The following is a 19,514-nucleotide window of genomic DNA, read 5'->3' as shown; positions in this document are numbered from 1 at the left end:
ATCAACTTGTAATTAGTGTCACTTAGATCCATAAACTATGAAAGTGCATTTTTATATCCATTTTTTTCGAAAACGCAGGAGAGCTACGCTTCATTGCATTAGAGAGAGAAAAAGGTCACCATACATCTCCCACCTCTCATACAGGAACCAAATAAGAGAGATGGGTACAAAACTAAAAAAACAGACTAGCCTATGGCAAAAATAAGAACATGACCAGAACGCCTTGATCAAGAACCTAGATTACATTAGCCAAACCTAGGCCCTGCAGCTTTTTAGCGCCGGCCAGACACCAAAGGCTATGTTCATCTTTGAAAGCTCACATGATGGCGCTGACTGAAGGGGTTACTCCCTCAAAAACAGAGGCATTTCTGTGTTTCCACAGCAGCCAAGCTCCCAGAATAATGAGAGAATTCACCCCTCTCTTGTACTCTTTTTTCACCCTCTTCATCAATTTACGCTGCCATTCCGCAAAGCTGCACTCCTGTTGTCTAGGAATATAGTCCCCCAGATTGAGAGGCTGTAAAAGGTTAAACCACACCTATCTTGCCACCACACATGAGACTAAAAGATGCTGCACTGTCTCCCCCTCCTGATCACAAAGAGGGCACCGATCAGGGTGTGGTAGTCCTCTCTTGGCCAGCCTATCCGCTGTCCAACATCTGTTCCGAATTTCCAACCAAAGAAACACTTTGCACTTGTTAGGAGCCCAAGATTTCCACAATCTTTTCCATGGTTCAAAGGTAACAGACCCCAGGAAATAGGATCGGTATGCAGATTTAGAAGAGTAGCATCCCTTCGCATCCAGTTTCCAAATGTGCATGTCTTCTTGCTCATTTAATACAATACCCTGGACACAATCCCATAATTTCAGAAATTCCCTGATACCAACCCATGAAAGACCTCCTCGAATTGCAGCTACCCAACCATTGTTGGTTAGGGCGTCTGCCACAGTTTGCCTCTTACAGATCCTGGGAGGCACACTTGCAAAGACCAAAGGTGCCAAATTCTCAACCGAAGTACCATGCAGCCAATTATCTGACCAGAAGAGAGTAGTGTTTCCATTTCCCAGCTCCGTCTTGACTGCAATAGCAAATAGGGCTAAGGAGTTGGGATGCGAGGGGAGTTCCAAATCAGTCCAAGGACGATCCACTCGGGTTTTCTTGTGCCATTGCCATCTTGCTTGCAGCACCCATGCCATAACTTCCAGGTTGATAATTCCGAGTCCGCCCTGATCAAGAGGCCTCATAACTTTCTCCCAAGCAACCAGACAGCAGCCTCCATTCGCTTGCTCTCTCCCTTTCCAGAGGAAGCCCCTTCTGATCTTGTCAATTGCCTTAATGAACCATTTTGGGACGTTGATGGCAAACAAAAGATAGATAGGTACAGCTGAGAGCACAAACCGAACCATGGTGATCCGCTCTGCCCTGTGTCACTAAGGTCCATAAACTCTGAAAGTGCGTTTTTTTTGGTTTCATGAACTTCATCCATGAGCAATCGTGTAGCTATAGACCCTCAAAGGTCGCCCCGATATAACTGTCCATGAATACCTTTCAACCCCTAACCGAGAACCACTCTGGGTTGACCCAAGTCTAGCATCCTCACAAGATTTTTCGCCACAACAACTTGCACCACCATATCCGGCCACCCACGCCACAGAGGATATAATATTCCCTACCATGGTACACATGTTGTTGAGTACCTCTATAACCTTCTCCATCTTTCCAAAGCAATCACCCCTACTCTCCACCCATATTGCGGGTTATATTTGGATATAAGCTCCAGAACTCACCAATGACAGTCTGAAAGCCTCCTTAGAATTTCAATACATGTCAATAACCTCCAAAATAAGTCTTGCATCCCCCTCTCCTCTCCATATGCACTTGATTTGAAAGTGGGGTTCAAATTTCACCATTCTGACGAAACTCCAGCAATGTGTGGGAACCGTGTAGATTCATGTTGGTGCGATATCAGTGCATTAAGACACTAGGTGGAGGGGTATGGACCTAGATGACACAAATTACAAGTTTTAGGACCTAGAAATGAACTTTCATAGTTCATGGACCTAAATGACATAAATTACTAGTTTATGGACCCAGAAATGTAATTTTAAAGTTGATGGACCTACGTGACACCCTCCTACAATTTGATAGACATCTGGTGCATTTTACTCAATATAGATATTGTTGGAGTAATGGGCTTGGCCCATTCATTCTAAAACATTAAAAGAATTTAAAGCCCACTATTAATGCTAGGGAATCAATGCTTAATTCCGTACCGGGAATTGAGGAGGATCTCAACCGACTTAAAAGGTGGACTTCGTGTACACCACTTGTGAAGCCGGTAAGAGGAGGACGGTGAACCACACGCGCGCGCACGCTCGCTCGCCTCGCCGAGCCGGGCCGGGCCGTGGTCGAGGCCGAGACGAGGCGCGGTGCGGCCGGGCGGTGCGGTGCGCGTGCGCGTGCGCGGCCGGACGTGACGTGCAGGTGCAGTGCGGTGCGGTGCGGTGCGGCGCGGCGTGGCGCGGTGCGATGGCTATTTTGCCGTTGACAGCAATTAATCGTGCGATTAAACGTGCAATTAAATCTGTAATTAATGGCCATAACCGCATCACCTAAATGACTCTGATGGTGTCCAGGTTCAACGATCCTGAGCACCTGAGTCACTATATAAGGAGTGCCATTCCCCTCATCCATTCTGCACCAGAGCACTGAGGCAACTCGGCTCCTCTCTTCTCCCTCTCCAGTTGCAACAACTGAGTTCCCCAACGCTAATTTCTGCGCGCACAGAATTAGCGTGAGCAGGCCTCCGAAACCTTGCTCGCCTTGAGATCCTGCACGGGATAGGCGGGCAATCAGGTTTTTGGGTAACGCTTTAGCGTGACTGCTCAAAAATACTAAGGCTTTGCCCGATTGTACGACTACTTCCTGGTGGACGAGCCGAACGACTACGTCGACTACATTCTGGTGGCCGAACGACTACGTCGACTACATTCTGGTGGTCGAACGACTACGTCGACTACATCTTGGTGACCGTTCGCGGGACTGCACTGCGAACTTCTTCCTGCACCGATTTAGTTCGACTACTTCGACTGAGGCCAACCGAGTAGATGTCTACTCCAGTTGGTAACAGCGCAGCCAATGCCTCCGGCAACGGCCCCGCTTCAGGGTACTCCCTGAAACTTTGGTTATTTATATTGTTTATGCTTATATGTGTGATAAGTATAAACATGTTCACATGTTTTATTTTACTCCTTAAAGTCATAGAAATATTGTTAGTTTATACATTTAATTTTGGAATTAAAATATACCGAAAATTGCCTAGATATCTAACAGATATAGCACAAGTATATTTGTCATTCACAGAAAATATAGATATAGATACAAAGGACTTTTATCTTCTGTGAATGACACGATGTATTATATAAGAGCCTTTGCAGTGTGCTAGCCATGCCAAAAAAAATTGGGACCCACTGTGAAAATTTGAGCACCAGCGCTTGGGGCCTCTGTGTTGAGCACCAGCACTTGGGGCTGCGAGTTGCGACCAACTCCTCCATTTGCTTGGCCGCTTCACCTCCGGCACCACCACTTTTCGGTCCGACCCGACGGCATTTCTTTCCATGTTTTTTTTTAAAACACCCAGGAGCACTGGGGAATCATTTAAGAACTCGAATAGGTACCTATGTTGACCGCACGCTCAGACACAGATGAGGTTGTCAGAGAAGTCTCAGAACGCGCCTACCGGGCAACACGCACACACACACCCACACACATATACACCAGCCCGGTCCCCTCTGGGGAAATACCCCCGTGCGACACCGGGGTTGCTCCCGACAGGAATCGAACCCTGGTGGGCGGGCTGGCCACCGCCAGTGCTCACCACTGAGCTATCAGCTCGTTCGCTCTTTCCATGTTGCGATAGGTGAATTGATATGTTTCAGTTACTATTTGGGGGATGTTGCGATGATACGTGTTTTGATTTTTTTGATGTGGCTACATATAAGTTTGGATGTTGCAAAACATTATTTGGGATGTTGGAAGCTATAATTTGTGATGTTGCATCCGGTGATTTAGCATCCGGTTCAATTTTTTTGATGTTGTAACTTTTTCTTTGTGATGTTGTGCTTATACTTTTTCTTATAATTTTCTCTGAGATTAGGATTCTGCATGTTGCACTCATATTGATGGTGGTGTAAACCTGGGGTCCCTAACGGGCCCGCCTTAAGCGGTAACGGCCCCGCGGCCTGTTGGGCTCACCACGGGACAGCTCACGAATCGGTACGGGCGGTTGCCGTCCCTCAGCACCGAGCACTACCAGAGGCCAGTCCTCTGGGGACACGTGGAGGCCTCCCGACCTGGTACACCCGCGGTAAGCGCCGTACCCGGCGACCCGGGCCGTGCGCTCAAAGACGGCCGCCCCGTACAACGGGCGTGCTGGCCAAGCCAGGCCCCATACGGCTCACACGTTGCTCACTCCTCTCTGCACGCCGCATGTACGTGATCTACAGGACCCCTAACAGGGCACAGTGTTGGCCGTGCAGGCCGCACGACGCAACGGGAGGGAGCGTCAACGATCTCCGCCTCCCATGCGGTAATGATGACTTCCCCCGCACACCACTCCATTACGGCAACGAGTGTGACCGGGCAGCACCGCCTGACCGTGGCAGGGCACCCCTCACCGGGCGTGCCGTCGTTCAGGCAGAAGCCACGCAGGGAAGGACGGGCGACAGCGCTACGGACGGAAGAGCAGGTACGGACAGACAGTGGGAGACGACCTCTGAGCGACCGTCCGAGTGGCAAAGCCACCCCGACTGACCAAGGACGGGACAGCAGCTAGACAACCCGTCGCCCAAGAAAACCAACCTGACACGAGCCTCTCCACTCTCGACCGGGCGGGGCCCGACGACTGATGAAGATGAAGGACCCCCGGGCAGAACCAAGACACCACGGTAGATATATGTAAACAGGGGGCCCCACCTTGAACTATAAAAGGGGAAGCCTCCCATGTAAAAGAGGGTTGGACTCCTAGAGGTTCGACTCTAAGAGAATACACCACATGAAGGCTTGTAAGCTCCCCTCTGAACTTTAAGCACCTGGGTTCGAGAGCAATAGAGCAAGAGCACCACCCCCATACTGGACGTAGGGCACCTTCCGGCCTGAACCAGTCTAAATCCTCGAGTATTTGCGTGCTAGACCATATCCGATCAAGCGCACAATAAACGAGCAATCAAGTAATTTTGTAGTCGTCCATTCTCAGCAGCGACACATATCTAAGAGATGTCATGGACATAGTTTTTGAATTTAGCACACCTAAAAACTGGATGTTACATATGTATGTTTTTGAATGTTGCACACCTATAAAATGGGTGTTCCATATATTAATCTTGTTTGTTGCAGCACATGTCTTGACATAGATTTTATGATTTGCGCTCATTTTTTTCTGAAAGATAATTTGCACTCAATTTTATTGATGGGAACTCAAGGAAGAATTTTTGAGGTAGAAACTGAAGGAATAATTTAGGCAATGAACAACAATCAAATTGAGGGTGAGCGTGCGGACAGACGGATGATGATACAGTGGTACATCCAACAATAAAGAATGTTTCAGCGGAAGTTGTGGTACAATAGCAACAGTCAATTTTGATCCGACTAGCCTATTAACCTGTGCTCTCGCACATGCTAATTAAAATTAATATAAGAATAAGGTCAATAATTATAATTACGTATCTTACGTTCTTTTTCATCAATTAAATATTCTAACACATACTCTAAAATATATATTTATCATCATTTAGTTACAATAGATTTCATTTTGCATCCCACTTCCACATGTATTCGATATATATATTTAGTTGAACTATTTGTTTGTGAGTTGGTAGTCTTATCTATTCCATCATACATAAAAACATGGTGACACATCGTGGGTAGTATTTTTATATAAACAATAATATTAGTAATGATAGAAATTATAATTTAGATTTTTATATTGATACTTTAATATTTTATTATAATTATATAATTTAAATTGAGATTTAGGAGTAATTTAACTTCTAAGAATGATACAATTTGATAATTTATATGCAAATTTAGGAGGATATTTGTATTATAATGGCATAGGTGAGCAATTTACACGAAGATTAGGGAGTTACTTTATTTGTAATGGCATAGGTGGGTAATTTATATACATGTTTAGGGGTTACTTTAATCTATTTTCATAATGACAGAGGTGGGTAATTTATAAGAAAAGATAACATATCCGATGACTATTATAATTAGAATTGTTAGATTGATGGCTAGATATTTCTGATTTTTATGAGAGTTTATAGGATTTCTCTATTTTTTAAGAGTGTACACCTATGATTCTAGGTGGTTTCATGTGGAGACTTCAAAGGAGTCTCCATATTTCCATATTTATAGTAATAGTAAGATAAGATGGTGATTGTATCCGATGTAGCGTCCGGAGCCCCGGACGTCGGATGTTCGGTGCTAGCAGCCCCGTAAAAGTTTTCTCGCCGAGCATCCAAAGTTCCAAACGCGGGCTTGCGTAGAGAGGCACAGAGCCCGCGGGGGGCGCGGGGAGAGGTAGGTTCTCATGAACTCCACGCCCAGCCGACATGTCAGCACTTGGTGCGGAAGGCGCCGCGAACGGGCCGGCCCTCCGCCCCATCACTCTCGGTTACCGCAATTGTGAAACAATGCATCGCCTTTGGCAGTTTGGCTAGACGCGGCGTCGCCCGTATGTCAGTTACGGCGAAAGACTTTGCTGGTGCGGTTGTGCTTATGCCACAGTCGTCCCACACACGTCAAAGCACAAAGCGCACATGCTCAGTTGCTCACACTGATCGACGCAGCTGCCCCGAGTGACTGACCAGTGACCAAGCAGCAGCCACCTGGTAATCTGGTATTTGTTTTCCTCACTACAGTCCAGCTACTAGCGCCCTCCTTGTACGTCGCCGTTGCCCATCGCGACATCGCACCCGGCCAACCATGGCGTCCCGGAAGGCCGCCGTCTCCAGCCTCCCCTCGCTCCTCCTGATCGGCGCCCTACTCCTCGTCGTGATGGACTGATGGCGAGCCCGGGCGCCGTCGCCGAGGAGGGCGCAGCGAGCGGCCAGTTCCCTTCGCCCGACCGCACCACCCGGACCCCGGAGCCGTCGCCCAAGAACAGCAGGGCGGTCCGCGCCGGCAGCCCGGCCGTCTCGAGCCTCGGCGGCGGCCTCCCCTCCGCGCCCGCGCCGCAGCCGCATCCGCGCCGTGAGTAGCAGAGTAGGGTGTCCCCCTGCTCATTTTCCTGGAACCATGCAGACTATGTCGTGCCGTGCCGTGCCGTTTCGTGCCCTCCAGCCGAACGACCCATTTGGCCAATTTCTATACGTGTCATTGAGTCTTGATCATCCTGCACCTGATGGCTCATTCCGCCCGCGCAACTCTGCAGCGAAGGAATCTGACCACAAGTTCTGTTTATTCGTCCTGATCTCGTCCTCATTCTGTGCTGTTTGTTCGGTGAATCCTAGAAGGACCAGGTGCGCTCATCATGCACTCTTCTTCTATCTCGCTTACCACCAGCTAGTAGTCCATCATGAGTTCATGACACCATGTTCTTCCTTGACGATCAGGGGGCTGGGGAATGTGCTGATGAGGAGCAGGCTTGAAGCCTTGAAGGACGAGATTCATGAGGTCATCTTCCTTGAAGCTTATAGTGGTGTTGCTAACCTAAGATTTGTAGTGATACCTTTAATTGCTGCTCTCGCTCCATGTATCAGTCTCGGTTGCTACTTTGAGTGCATTATTGCTACCTTGTTCTTCTCTAAACTAGTTTAGTGCTCTGGTCGTTCATACGTTATTCCAGGGTTGATGGTAAGTAATGCACAGGTAATTCCATGATGATAAGTAATGCAACATTATTGCATTAATTACTGCAATGAGAATTATCAAATAATGGAATCGATACACCGAATTTTATCAGTACACTTGTTCTCCTCACACAATAACTTAGCATTTCCAGAGTTCCAGAAACATGGAACTTGGCGTCCACTAAACAAAATGCAATGACATGATACGCTATACACAATGGGTTCTCAGATTGACTTGCCTCCGAAGGAGGCTACAAGCTGTCTACTCTTGCACAGCAGTCAGGAGCGAAGTAAAACACGCTGATGCAAAACAGTTGACGCCATCGGCGTCTGCACCGCCACTAGCCGGGTACATCCTCCACGCCTGCTTATTGGCTGCTTGCTTTCCACCTACCTTCCTGTTCTTTCTTAAGCTCCTACTCTGGCCATGGTAAGGTGGTTCATCTTGACCAGTTTACCTACACACACAGAGTAACAGAGACCAGCAACAAAAATTGCTGATTTTTCTGATATCTACTCATCTGAATATGTTCTCTCCCGATTTGGGATGCAGTGCCGAGCAAGCCTCATGACACTGTCCGGCCATAGCATATTGAAGCAATGTAAAGATTCTTGGCCCATTTCTCCTGCAAAAAATCCATAGTACATTGTTGATGTTAGATGGGGTTTCTGAGCCCCTGCTTCAGGGTGCAAAATATTACTACAAAAATGAAACTGCAAATTCACATGCCAAGTTGACAAAAAATCACGTCAACTAAGTCTTAAGACTCCAAATAAGTCAACCTAATTTTGACAGTGCAGTCAATAAATAAAATATATGATCGTACCTTCACATGGTTGCTTGGAAAAGCTGATGTTCTAAGGGTCTCTTGTGTCTCGTCCTGATACTTTCTTTTGGGTATACTCAATATAAAAGCAGCTTGATCACCAGTGGCTGCTGTAGAAGTTATTCTATACCCGTTCTCCCATCGTCGGTGGATACCTTCACTAGGATAAAGAAAATCCAATTCTACTACCTGCATTACATAATAAGAAAGAAACAAAGCAAGATCAAATTGATTTCAAACATGTAAAACACACCCATAAAGTTTACAAAAGGAATATTATCAATATATATCCTGTAGAATGAGTCAATTTATTCCATTACAAACCAGAAATTTTCAGGTACTAAATGGTTCTATTGCCGTATAGCTAGACAGCTAATTTATCCAAAACATGCATTTGGCTTGTGCATTGATAAAGAAATACCAAATCCTACAATACCTGTTCAGAATATCCAGAGTTCCTCGACATAACTACACCCCAGCGGCTTCCTGCAGTTGTCATTGATGTAACATGAAAACCTTCTTTCCATTTCTTGTTGATCCATTTGTAGGGGAATGATTCACTAACTTTGTAAGACTGTTGAGTGTATGGCGTTCCTGCAAAAGAGTAGACAGGTTCAGGGTGTAACTCATGGCAGTTCTTAATAGAAATACCTACATATTGAATGCAGATAAGGCAAAGTGAAAGGCCACAAAGCAGGCTAAATATCTGAATATGAACCTCTAGAGTCTCTCAGAAAACAATTACTCTGATCCAAAAACGTGTGTTAGTTGTGCCTATGAAAGCATCTAGGCCCCTAATTCGAGTTTTGGTAATTAATGACAACGGTTTGTGGATTAACGATTTCATTTGAGATAATGAGTATAGGTTGATCCACGGATGAAAGAGATTCGGTTGTGTACGTATGGAATTTTGGAGATGATGAGCAAAGCTCGGGCTCAAGGCAAAGGTATAAAATAGGGCCTTTGTATTTTACCGGTCACAAGGCGTTTAGTGGTTGAAAAGTGACCGGATTTGTTGGATAGTTAGCCGTTCTATCAAGAGGGGTTGTGTACTCATGCTTGACGGGTCTTTAGTGCCATTTTGCTCAAAATGTCTAGTTGCATGCATGAGGGCTAACGGCGTTTTGAAAAGATTTGAAATAGACTAAGTTCGAGAGCTCACTGAGTAACGGCGGACAGTCCGCACCTGAGGGGCGGACAGTCCGCGCCCGTTTCCAGAGAGCTTGCAGAGGCTCTGGTGGGCTGGCGGACAGTCCGGCCCAGAGGGGCGGACAGTCCGCGATCGTTCCAGAGAGCTTGCAGAGGCTCTGGTGGGCTGGCGGACAATCCGGCCCAGGTGGGCGGACGGTCCGCTACTGTATTTCATTTTTGTACCAGAAAGGGTGTCTCTCTGGTGTGGGCTTCAAAGTTGAACGGCGGACAGTCCGGCCATGGGGCGCGGACGGTCCGCCGGCTAATTTCAAATTTGTACCAGAGACGTTGTTTCTCTGGTTTGGGCTGAAAAGTTAAACTGCGGACGGTCCGCTCCTGAGGCGCGGACGGTCCGCAGGCTAATCTCAAAGTTGTTCCAGAGACGATGTTAGTCTCTGGTGGGTTGGAACTCTTAACTGCGGACGGTCCGCCACTGGGGCGCGGACGGTCCGCCAGGGCTTAACGGCTAGTTCTGACATGCATTAAATGCACTCTGACTCACTGGTTTATAACGGCGGACAGTCCGGTTTTTGAACCGCGGACGGTCCGCGACTTCGCAGAAAAGAGTGTAACGGCTAGTTTTTGGAGGGATGTCTATATATACCCAATGCCCGGCCATTGGGTGTCTCTCTTGGCCATTTGGATTGCATTCTTGACACATTAGAGATAAGGCATCCCTCTCTCACACACACTTGCTTAGAGATTGCATTTTTGAGAGTGTGAGAGCTTCCTAGTGCATTGCATCTAGAGTTTGAGCTTTGTGGCATTAGGGATACTTCAAGCAAGCGTCATCAACTTGTTACTCTTGGGAGTTGCCGCTCCCTAGACGGCTTGGAGAAGTGGATTTCGTAGAGCTCCTCCAAGGAGATTGTTGAGGAGCCCCGATTTCGGTTGTGAGAGGTGTTGTGCTCACCTCACCGGAGTGGTGAAGAGCAACTCTAGTGGAATCGAGGTGTGGAGTGGTTCCTTGATTCAAGCCGGCTCAAGATCAAGAGGTTCTTGATAGAGGAGCGGTTGATTCTTGGAATCCACCTCAACGTGGATTAGGGGTGACCGGCAAGTCATCGACACCACGGGATAATTTCTTGTGTCAAGCTTGGTTACTTCTCTTGCTCTCTTTAATTCTTGCTTTTACTTTTAGCAATTTACTTTACTAGAGCTTGATTTGTGTCTTGTCACCCTAGGTTGCAAACCCATCTAGAGATAGTAATAGCATGACATAGGGCTTTCCTTTGTTACTAATTAAATTTCTCTAGTGTTATTGGTTTTAGATTTTAAAACCGCCTATTCACCCCCCCTCTAGTCGGTGTTCTTGATCCTACAGCCTACACCTAACTGTATGAAAAGGCACATCTCCATTCATTCATTTATTCATTCTGGTATAGGCCACGATTTTAGAAGTATGACATATCAAACATCCACGTGATTTGTTTTCTCGTGTGTATTCTCAACATTTTCTTGTAACATATCTGGAAACTAGAAAGCAAACAAGAATGTGAACACCAGACTGTCCAACTATAACAATTTTCTTTGCATGCCACAGCATCCACAAGTCAGCATAGAGCATTTTAGCTCTGTGTTTTTTTTAGGGCAACTCTGTGTATGTTTGGCCAGTGACAACAGTAGACAACTGAAAGATTTTTCGCATACAAGCAATAGAAGAGCCCAGCATCAATTAGGACAGACCTTTTGACATGACCACCAAGGAACTACCGTTCGTTGCACCGGCTATGGCACTGATGTAGTAATTATTTTCCCACTGCTCCATAATCCAATCCTAAAATGCAACAAAGAAAAGGCAATTTGGAACTTAAAATGTAGCCTTGTTTAGAAAAGCACTATGGTTGAGAATTGAGATCATACCTTATGAAGGAATATGGGTGAAAGTTCATAAACTTGAGATGTGAAACCAGTTCCTGCGTCCATAATAAGGGCCCAAAGGTTCGCTGAAGATGAGACTGAACTAATGAACAATCCATCTTCATTACCCTTCTCTATGTGTTGATGAAGTCTGGCATCTGCTACATTGTAATGGTATCTGAAAGGAAAGAAAGAATTTTAGAGAACAAAGCCATATAACCACCATAGGTGATGCATTTAACTTATTGATTAATAGTACAAGTACATATGCTCAGCTGTATTGTTCTAAACATTCAAAATGACAAAGAACCAACAAAATTTACATACTTTGCTGGTAAATATGAAACTTCTGCGGTCTTGAATGCAGCACAACTGTGTGACTATTGCGCCTTAACAAAGACAAGCAAAAACATCTCTTTCCGCATTCAAACAGCTGTACTTGCATGGATAGAAGTCCACATAGCAATGTATATAAACATCTATCTAATCCTTAAACCATCAAAATGCCATCCTATTAACATCAGCAATTTATGTTCACACCATACTGCTTCATTTAAGACTACACACAAAGTGTCCAACTTCAAAATTGAGAGCATTATGACTAGATCCATAACACACGCACCCTACAAACATATTATTCACTTAGTTACCTCTGCTTCATAGGCCTTCTAGCGTTATAAACTGAAATCCACTGATTTGCTGGGCTTCCAAGTCTAACTTTCTTCTTCGGTTGCTCATCTTCTTCTAGATTTACAAGCAATCTTCCACGTTTTTGTCCAGCCTGCATATAAAAATAATCAATTGTACAATTAAGCCAGATATACAATAAGGGCAAAAATGCATCAACAACTATTGTAAAAAAACAAACCTTTAGTGCACCATCAATTCTAATAGGCCTCAAATGCTGGGGTTCAATCAATTCATCAAAAAGGGAAATAAGCTTCGAGTAATTTGGTTCTTCATCAAATCTCATATTTGTCACGGTCTCCAGGAAGAGTTTGAATGGAGGTGGGCAAAAACAGCATAGTAGATCTGGAGACGTAGCCATTTTCTTCTTGCAAACAAGAAAACTCTTGTTCTCGCCCTGCAAAATAAATCAGTACTCAAACAGCAGCTCAATTTATATATCATTTCAAGCATACAAAGAAACTAGACCCAGCAAATAAACAATACTTGTGAATCCATTGGCAAAAGAAAGAGAAAATGCCTTTTCAGGCACGTAAATATGACAAATTAGTTCACTGAATATGAAGGTCAACATAATACATAGTCAATAACCAAAAGAATATTTTTATGGTGTGATTCAACAATTCCATCGAAAGAAAGATAACAAACCTGATAGCCTTGCCACGGTAACCTTCCTCTGAGAAGAAATATCAACGTATATGCTAATGATTCCAGATCATCCCTTCTGCTACCAGTACGTCCTAAATGGGCATGGACACTAGCATATCTTATTGTACCTCTGTTGAGAAAGGGGCAAAGAAAGGTCAGTGTATTGAAAGGAAATGAAAAGCACATTAATGAGTTAAAAAACAAACCTGAAAATATCTGGCTTCTGATCATATTCAACATGTTGCCCAGATGGTCCTCCTTCCTTCCATCTAGATGCTGATAGCGCAAATGGGAAGTATGAATACTTGTTAACTCGAATTTTACATCAGCATTGGTATATATCAAGTCTAAAAAGCAAGTGAAAAATACCGCACAGAATATAAAAACAGATTTGTGAGACAAATTGGTCAAGTCATTTTTATATTTCCAAACAATATATCAAGTGGCATGACGTACCTAATCCAAGATCAATCAAAAAAAGTTTTTTCTCATCAGGTGATCCAGGTTGGCCAAGTAGAAAATTCTCAGGTTTAACATCTCCATGAACAAACCTGACAGAAAATTACCAATAAATATATATACAGATAACGAGAACCAGTAGGTCAAATAAAAGTCAGCAAATACAATAGTTACCCTTTTGCATGGAGTTTCTCAAGTATAGAAATTGCCTCTACAGCTATGCAAGCGACCATATTAGCTGTCATCCTGAATCATACATATGTGATCAGTCAGCTGCTTAGGAAAATATGAGTGAAAAAAAGCAGATAGGACATAGTTATCTTACGTCTGCCCAAATGAATTCCAGACATCCCAAAGGCTAGGTCCTAAAATATCCATCACCTGTAACAATTGTATTGTTTATTTCTTTAACTTATGTAATATAAACACATATTCAATTATGTATATATAAGAACTAACCAGAACATAGTAATCCCCTTGCCGGCCTTTGTAATGAACCCAAGGTACACCATAACAACCGTTCAGAGCACTTTAAAGACATACACAGCCAAAACATTAAATTAGTGGGGTTAACTAGTAAGATTTATCCTCAAAAGTAGCAAACACTAACAATATGATATACTGCTTTCATATTTACAGAATGCTGCCATACAAGCAAAACAATGAAGAAACGACAGAGTTCCAATAGTAACGAAAAGGAGCCATCAATGCATTTTTTTTCTTGAACACGCATGAGAGTTGTGTACCATTATATTAAAGAAAAAAGGGGGCAAGAACCCTTACACAACAATCGATGTAACTTGCCCATTAATATTTTGTGCATTGGTTAAAATGTAAGTCAATAGCTACTGAACCAAACACAAAACTATAAAAATGATTTGTGTCATCGTGTTTCAAGGTGCATTTTACTTTATGATTCGTAAATTCATGTAAGACTGTTATAGACGCATTCAACTTAATATAATGTAATTACCTATAAACTTGCCACTCATATGGAGGGCCATAATTGCAACCCTTACTGTTGCGGTGCTCAAATTTCAAAGCAACCTGCAGTCGGTAGGCCATGTGTTAGTATTCTGATATCCTTTTGGGGCGGGGGGGGGGGGGGGGGGGGGGCGGATTGATATAAACCTCGTAAGCCTCAGGTCCTGTACGCTCTGTTCCTCCAGAAATCCTTCTGCCAACATAAACTTGACCAAAACCACCTTTGCCCAACTTCCGCTCTACCTTGTATTGTGGAGAATGGCCTACTTGAACCTGCAAAAGATTATTTATTTTCAAACTCAGATGCACACTTGCAGTTCTAAATGTTTTTACATTACTGGCCAGAGTCGTAAATTCTAACCGGTTAACAAAAAATATATATCTAAATCATAATCCCATGAACCTGAAGTACACAGTCACTTAAGCAATACAGGCATTCGTTGGTAAGATTATCAAGTTTTAATCAATGAATTTACATCTTCCAAGTAGAGTGGAAAAAAAAGCATGCTAGAATTTGAGGAATATGTGGTTATTTCCGACAGTAGATTATTTTTTTACTAGATGTATTAAAAGTGACATCTGACAACTACAGGTAGTCAGATATATCAAGCTTTAGTGCTCAAAAGCTGATGAAAGATGTGAGTTGACTATATCTTTTATAGCAAATCCTAGTTAGATCTCAACTTTCTTTGATGTCGAACTAATCTGGCCTATTTACAGATGCATAGGTTTTAAAACAACATCTGGAAGGGTCCACTTCCCTTCTACATACAGCTTGACTACCTAGCAACCGAAAATTTTATACGAGCTTAATTTTAATCTAAACTAGAGTCACATTTGGTTTCCTTGCCCACCATGCCTTACCTTACCTAGGAAGTGGACAGCAAAGTATGATTGGTTCCCATGCTCAGTTTCTATTTGGGCAAATTGGGCAAGAATTTCCTAGCTTTTGAGGGATAGCCAAAATGTCTCTCCTCCAGTAGCAAGATTTGCCTTGGCCAACCTTGCCAAGCAAGATTAGTGGTAAAGGTTGGACAATGGAACATTAGAACCAGCCATGCCACTTGCACCTGACTAAATTCAGTCTCTAAAGCAACTGTATCTGCAGGCGCTCACTTATATCACTTGGAAGGGATCATGAAGAATTCCACGGAAGTGGCCTCAGAAACAGACAAAACATGAATGTAGGCTGCAGCACCTACCGTGTCACACATGTGACTGACAGCGTGTAATTACCAAGCAACACATTAAGCAATCTAATGTTAAAGGACAGAACTGTTTTCCTCATGAAAATGATACCCACTCCTAACTTCTTTGGGTTACTACATCTTGGATCCACGAGCTATCCCAGAAATTGTAATAGCTAGACCTCTAGCTAAAAATTGAGCATATAAATATGACTATACACATTTGATTCACTTATTCCCATTAGAAATAGCAAAATATCTATTTCAGATATAACCATGGCAAAGACGATAGAGTAAGTAAGAAGATGCTGCATTGTTTGTCACTTGCTTATGATGATGTAAAATAGTTGATATATGTAGGTCTCAAAGATGCAAAACAAATAGCTGCGTGGAAAATAGGCACAGCTAAACTACATTCATTTATAAGTCCGTGTACCACATGACACCTGGCCACAAACTATATTTTCACTATTAACGCATTTTCTAAGATGACTTCGGTGCCAAACATTAACCTCAATGGCAAGAAATAATACCGATACCGAAAGCATGCAAGTGAAGATACACTCACAAGATGGGACAGGCAAAAGTGCATATGAAGAATGTACCTTCTCTGGGACTGGGGATGCAGTCCCATCATCTTCACCTCCAGCAATCTTCTCAGCACTCCCACCATCCATCTTTAAAGCCTTATTAGCAAATTCCTCAATGGGCTGGGCCCCACCGGCAGCACGACCACCCACAGCAGCTCCTGGAAAAACCTCACAAGGTTGGTCGGGGTCCAAGTCAATCACCGGAACACCTCGCCCTCTTCCTCCCCTTCCCCGTGCTGTTCCTCTCCCTCCACCCCTGCCACCCCTTCCTCTACCACGCCTTCCTGCCACCGTAGGTGCTGCAGCAACCAAGTTGTCAGCAGGGTCCTGTGCCACGAGATCCTCAACCTTCTTTGCCCTCAACCGAGTTTGCCGGACTCCACTACGCAACTCTGGCATCCTTTCTCCCCATGCACTTCCAATCGCCAACGAATCTGCCAATCAAGAACCACAGCAGTACCTGCAAGTCGTCAATACACCAGTACTACATTATACAACCAACTCATCAAACAGAAAATATCACTGGGAGCATTAGAGAACACATCCTGGATAAACAATTACTGATCGAGCATGCATAAACAAGCCTTCACTTATTTGCAATTGCCATCTAGGACTCACACACGACGTCCTGAACCTTATCCCATTTGCGGCCAAAAAAATCAACGCAAGCCACGACATGAGATTTCCCAACAGTCGCTCGCCGTCACCCTCACACCCCCCCTCCCCCAATCCTATCCCGATCTCCTCGACACATATCCTAGAAAAAACGATCAAAACACGCGCGATTCACGCACGCAGATACCTCACACACCTCATCGAAACCGCCCGGCCGCGCGCCCCCAAAAAAAAGGCTACCGGAACCAACAGCAACCGCAGGGACATGCGCCGCCATCAAATTTTCCGCCACGAAACGGGGAGATCGGCGGGCGCCGGAGCGATCGCCGCGCGATCAGACGCCACGGCCGCTAAGATCGGTCCACGCCGGGCCGATCGCCCGCGCCCGCCTCTGCGTCCTCCGCCGCCGCCGCCGCCGACACGGTAACCAATCCGTGACGCGGCGCCCGGCGATCGGCCTCGGAGAAGGAACGGGTGAAGGGGAAGGGTCCGGCGCTTACCTCGGGAGAAGAGACCGTGCGGGCGGCAGTGGCGGCGGCGTCGGCGGCGAGGTGGGGATGCGGGGAGGGATGGGTCGGGGATGGGGGGAGGTTGGTGTTTGGTCTCTCCCGCAGACACACACACACACCCCACCGCTGCGCTGTGGCTGGCCGTCTGGAAGGGAGAGGAGGAGGGGCTGGCTTTTTGAAGCCTTCCCGTAATCGCGTTGTTTAATTTCTCCGTTTGGAATTGGAAGGCAGGGAGAGCGCTAAAATGGTGTGAGTCAAAGTAATCTATTAGTAGAGGGCTAAAATGGTCAGTCAGGGTGTGAGATATCTATGTCGTGCGCTTTGCCTGTCTGTCTTTCTAGGCACGTCGCATATACCATTATCCTTTTCAGACTGATTGCTTCCACTGCGCAGCACGGTGATACGGTTTTATTTAGTTCAGTACTTCAGTGGTATATTTTGCGTGCCCTTGCAACCGTAGCATGGGGAAAGTTAAGTGAAATTAAAGGGGTATCTGTGTTCAAGTATAAACGTGTTTTTTTTGGGTTAAGATGAACATTAAAAACAAAAATGGACCGAACTGCATGAAAGCAAAAAATATTTTTGTAAGGATTTCTTTTCTGAGTCGTCAAAATCTATAACGGAATTCCTAACCATAGGACGACTATCTGCAAAAAAAAAATCAGGAATAACTGAAAACACCAGTCAATTTATAGCTGAAAACATTAGGGTGGGCCCCTTGCCTCTGTTTCTTTGTAGGAAAAAATTCTTTTTGCCTCCCTCAATTTTGAGTCGAATCTGCTTTTCCTCTCTGAACCACAAAACCGTCCGTTTAGCCTCCTCAGACTCGCAAAACCATTTACATAACCTCTCTGAGCGGTTTTAGAGTGAGGTGACAGCGGTTTTTCTATTTTTCTTTTATTTTTTATTTTAACTAAATTTTTGAAAAATCACAGTAAATCAAAAAAATCACAAAAGGAAAAATCCAATTTTGTTAAACTTCACGTAAGTAGATCTACGCATTGAATATATTATATGTTATACTTTAGTACAAATTTTTTTTCTATAGTTTTAAATATATGATTTTCTGTAATTAATTTATAGTTATAGTCTCCATCATCAAATTACGATAAAATTTTTATGGTGATATAATCATTATATGATTGAGATGTAGTAAAAATTTATGATTATCGAATCATGTATGACTTAGTTATTGATTTATCTAGATTTAACTATAGATTGGTCTAGATTTACCTAGGTTTATATAGATAAATCTATACCTCAGTAAAAAATGATCCAATAATTATAAAAATTTTACTATAGATCAATCATATAATGATTAGCCCACTATAAAATTGTCATCGTAATTTGATGATGGAGACTATAACTATAAATTAATTACAGAAAAGTATATATCTAAAACTACAGAAAAAATTTGTACTAAAATATATCATATAATATATTCAATGCGTAGATCTACTTATGTGGAGTCCAACAAAATCGGATTTTCCCTTTTATGATTTTTTTGTGATTTACTGTGATTTTTCAAAGATTTAGTCAAAATAAAAAAATAAAAAAATAGAAAACCTGCTGCCACCTCACCCTCAAACCGCTCAGGGAGATTATGTGAACGGCTGGACGGACGGTTTTGTGGTCCAGAGAGAAAAATCAGATTCGGCTCAAAGTTGAGGAGGGAAAAAAAACTTCTTCCTTCTGTGTAAACACTGGCCCAATTTATGGTTGTAACTTGGCCCAACTTGACCCGTGGGAACTAGCCAAGCCCAGTCAGACTAGCTCAATGGGCCAAACTGGCGTGGCCCATATGCGCGAACTAAGAAGCCCAACCATGCCTGTTCTGTTCTGTCGTACCCTCAAGCTCGGGAGACGCTGTCGGCCTGCTTGGTCGATCAGACTCAGAATCCAGTGGATGCTTCAGCATTCATTTTCAGTTTCAGATTCCTGTCGGTGTTCAGATTGCAGAATTCTTCGATGTATTTTTATTTTTTATATCGTTTTATATCAGTTTTTCCTTCTTTTGTATCACCCATTATTTTTCTTGATATGATTTAGATATGAGGTATTTTTCTAATGTCTTTTTTGGGGAAAAAAAGAACACCGTTTTGGCG

At 44.0% G+C, this 19,514-nt stretch overlaps 2 protein-coding genes across 3 annotated transcripts; one reads left to right on the top strand and one right to left on the bottom strand.

Annotated features, from left to right (window-relative positions):
- Positions 1–6,943: 6,943 nt before the first annotated feature.
- Positions 6,944–7,943, top strand: LOC120672580. Its single transcript, XM_039953071.1, has 3 exons — positions 6,944–7,253; positions 7,435–7,522; positions 7,616–7,943. Exons 1-3 carry the CDS (start codon positions 7,067–7,069, stop codon positions 7,818–7,820), a joined length of 480 nt encoding a protein of 159 aa, XP_039809005.1. The 5' UTR covers positions 6,944–7,066; the 3' UTR covers positions 7,821–7,943.
- On the bottom strand, positions 7,883–17,559 carry LOC120672578 (casein kinase 1-like protein HD16). Of its 2 annotated transcripts, none has more exons than XM_039953067.1 (17): positions 17,401–17,559; positions 16,301–16,745; positions 14,656–14,781; positions 14,498–14,571; positions 13,984–14,053; positions 13,850–13,905; positions 13,699–13,770; positions 13,522–13,616; positions 13,272–13,341; positions 13,066–13,195; positions 12,599–12,814; positions 12,381–12,511; positions 11,734–11,908; positions 11,557–11,647; positions 9,116–9,273; positions 8,680–8,868; positions 7,883–8,478 (listed from the first exon to the last, which is right to left on the bottom strand). In XM_039953067.1, exons 2-17 carry the CDS (start codon positions 16,682–16,684, stop codon positions 8,419–8,421), a joined length of 2,097 nt encoding a protein of 698 aa, XP_039809001.1. In that variant the 5' UTR covers positions 16,685–16,745; positions 17,401–17,559; the 3' UTR covers positions 7,883–8,418. The 2 variants fall into 2 exon arrangements, with proteins under 2 accessions (XP_039809001.1, XP_039809003.1); XM_039953069.1 differs by having other exon boundaries at positions 7,884–8,478; positions 16,301–16,719; positions 17,401–17,556.
- Between the last annotated feature and the right edge of the window lie 1,955 nt (positions 17,560–19,514).

The sequence above is a fragment of the Panicum virgatum genome, chromosome 5N, assembly GCF_016808335.1.
Source record: "Panicum virgatum strain AP13 chromosome 5N, P.virgatum_v5, whole genome shotgun sequence".
NCBI lineage: Eukaryota > Viridiplantae > Streptophyta > Magnoliopsida > Poales > Poaceae > Panicum > Panicum virgatum.
The sequence above is the reverse complement of the archived record's forward strand: the minus strand, read 5'-3'. Positions and strand labels throughout refer to the sequence as shown.

Excerpts from the sequence above, each read along its gene's own strand:
- LOC120672580 (XM_039953071.1), top strand. The coding sequence starts at position 7,067 with ATGGCGAGCCCGGGCGCCGTCGCCGAGGAGGGCGCAGCGAGCGGCCAG. Across the intron at positions 7,254-7,434 it reads GCCGCAGCCGCATCCGCGCC|CGAAGGAATCTGACCACAAG; the intron begins GTGAGTAGCAGA and ends GCAACTCTGCAG. Across the intron at positions 7,523-7,615 it reads GTGAATCCTAGAAGGACCAG|GGGGCTGGGGAATGTGCTGA; the intron begins GTGCGCTCATCA and ends CTTGACGATCAG.
- LOC120672578 (XM_039953067.1), bottom strand. The coding sequence starts at position 16,684 with ATGCCAGAGTTGCGTAGTGGAGTCCGGCAAACTCGGTTGAGGGCAAAG. Across the intron at positions 13,771-13,849 it reads TGGAATTCATTTGGGCAGAC|GATGACAGCTAATATGGTCG; the intron begins GTAAGATAACTA and ends TGTATGATTCAG. Across the intron at positions 8,869-9,115 it reads ACTCTGGATATTCTGAACAG|GTAGTAGAATTGGATTTTCT; the intron begins GTATTGTAGGAT and ends TATGTAATGCAG.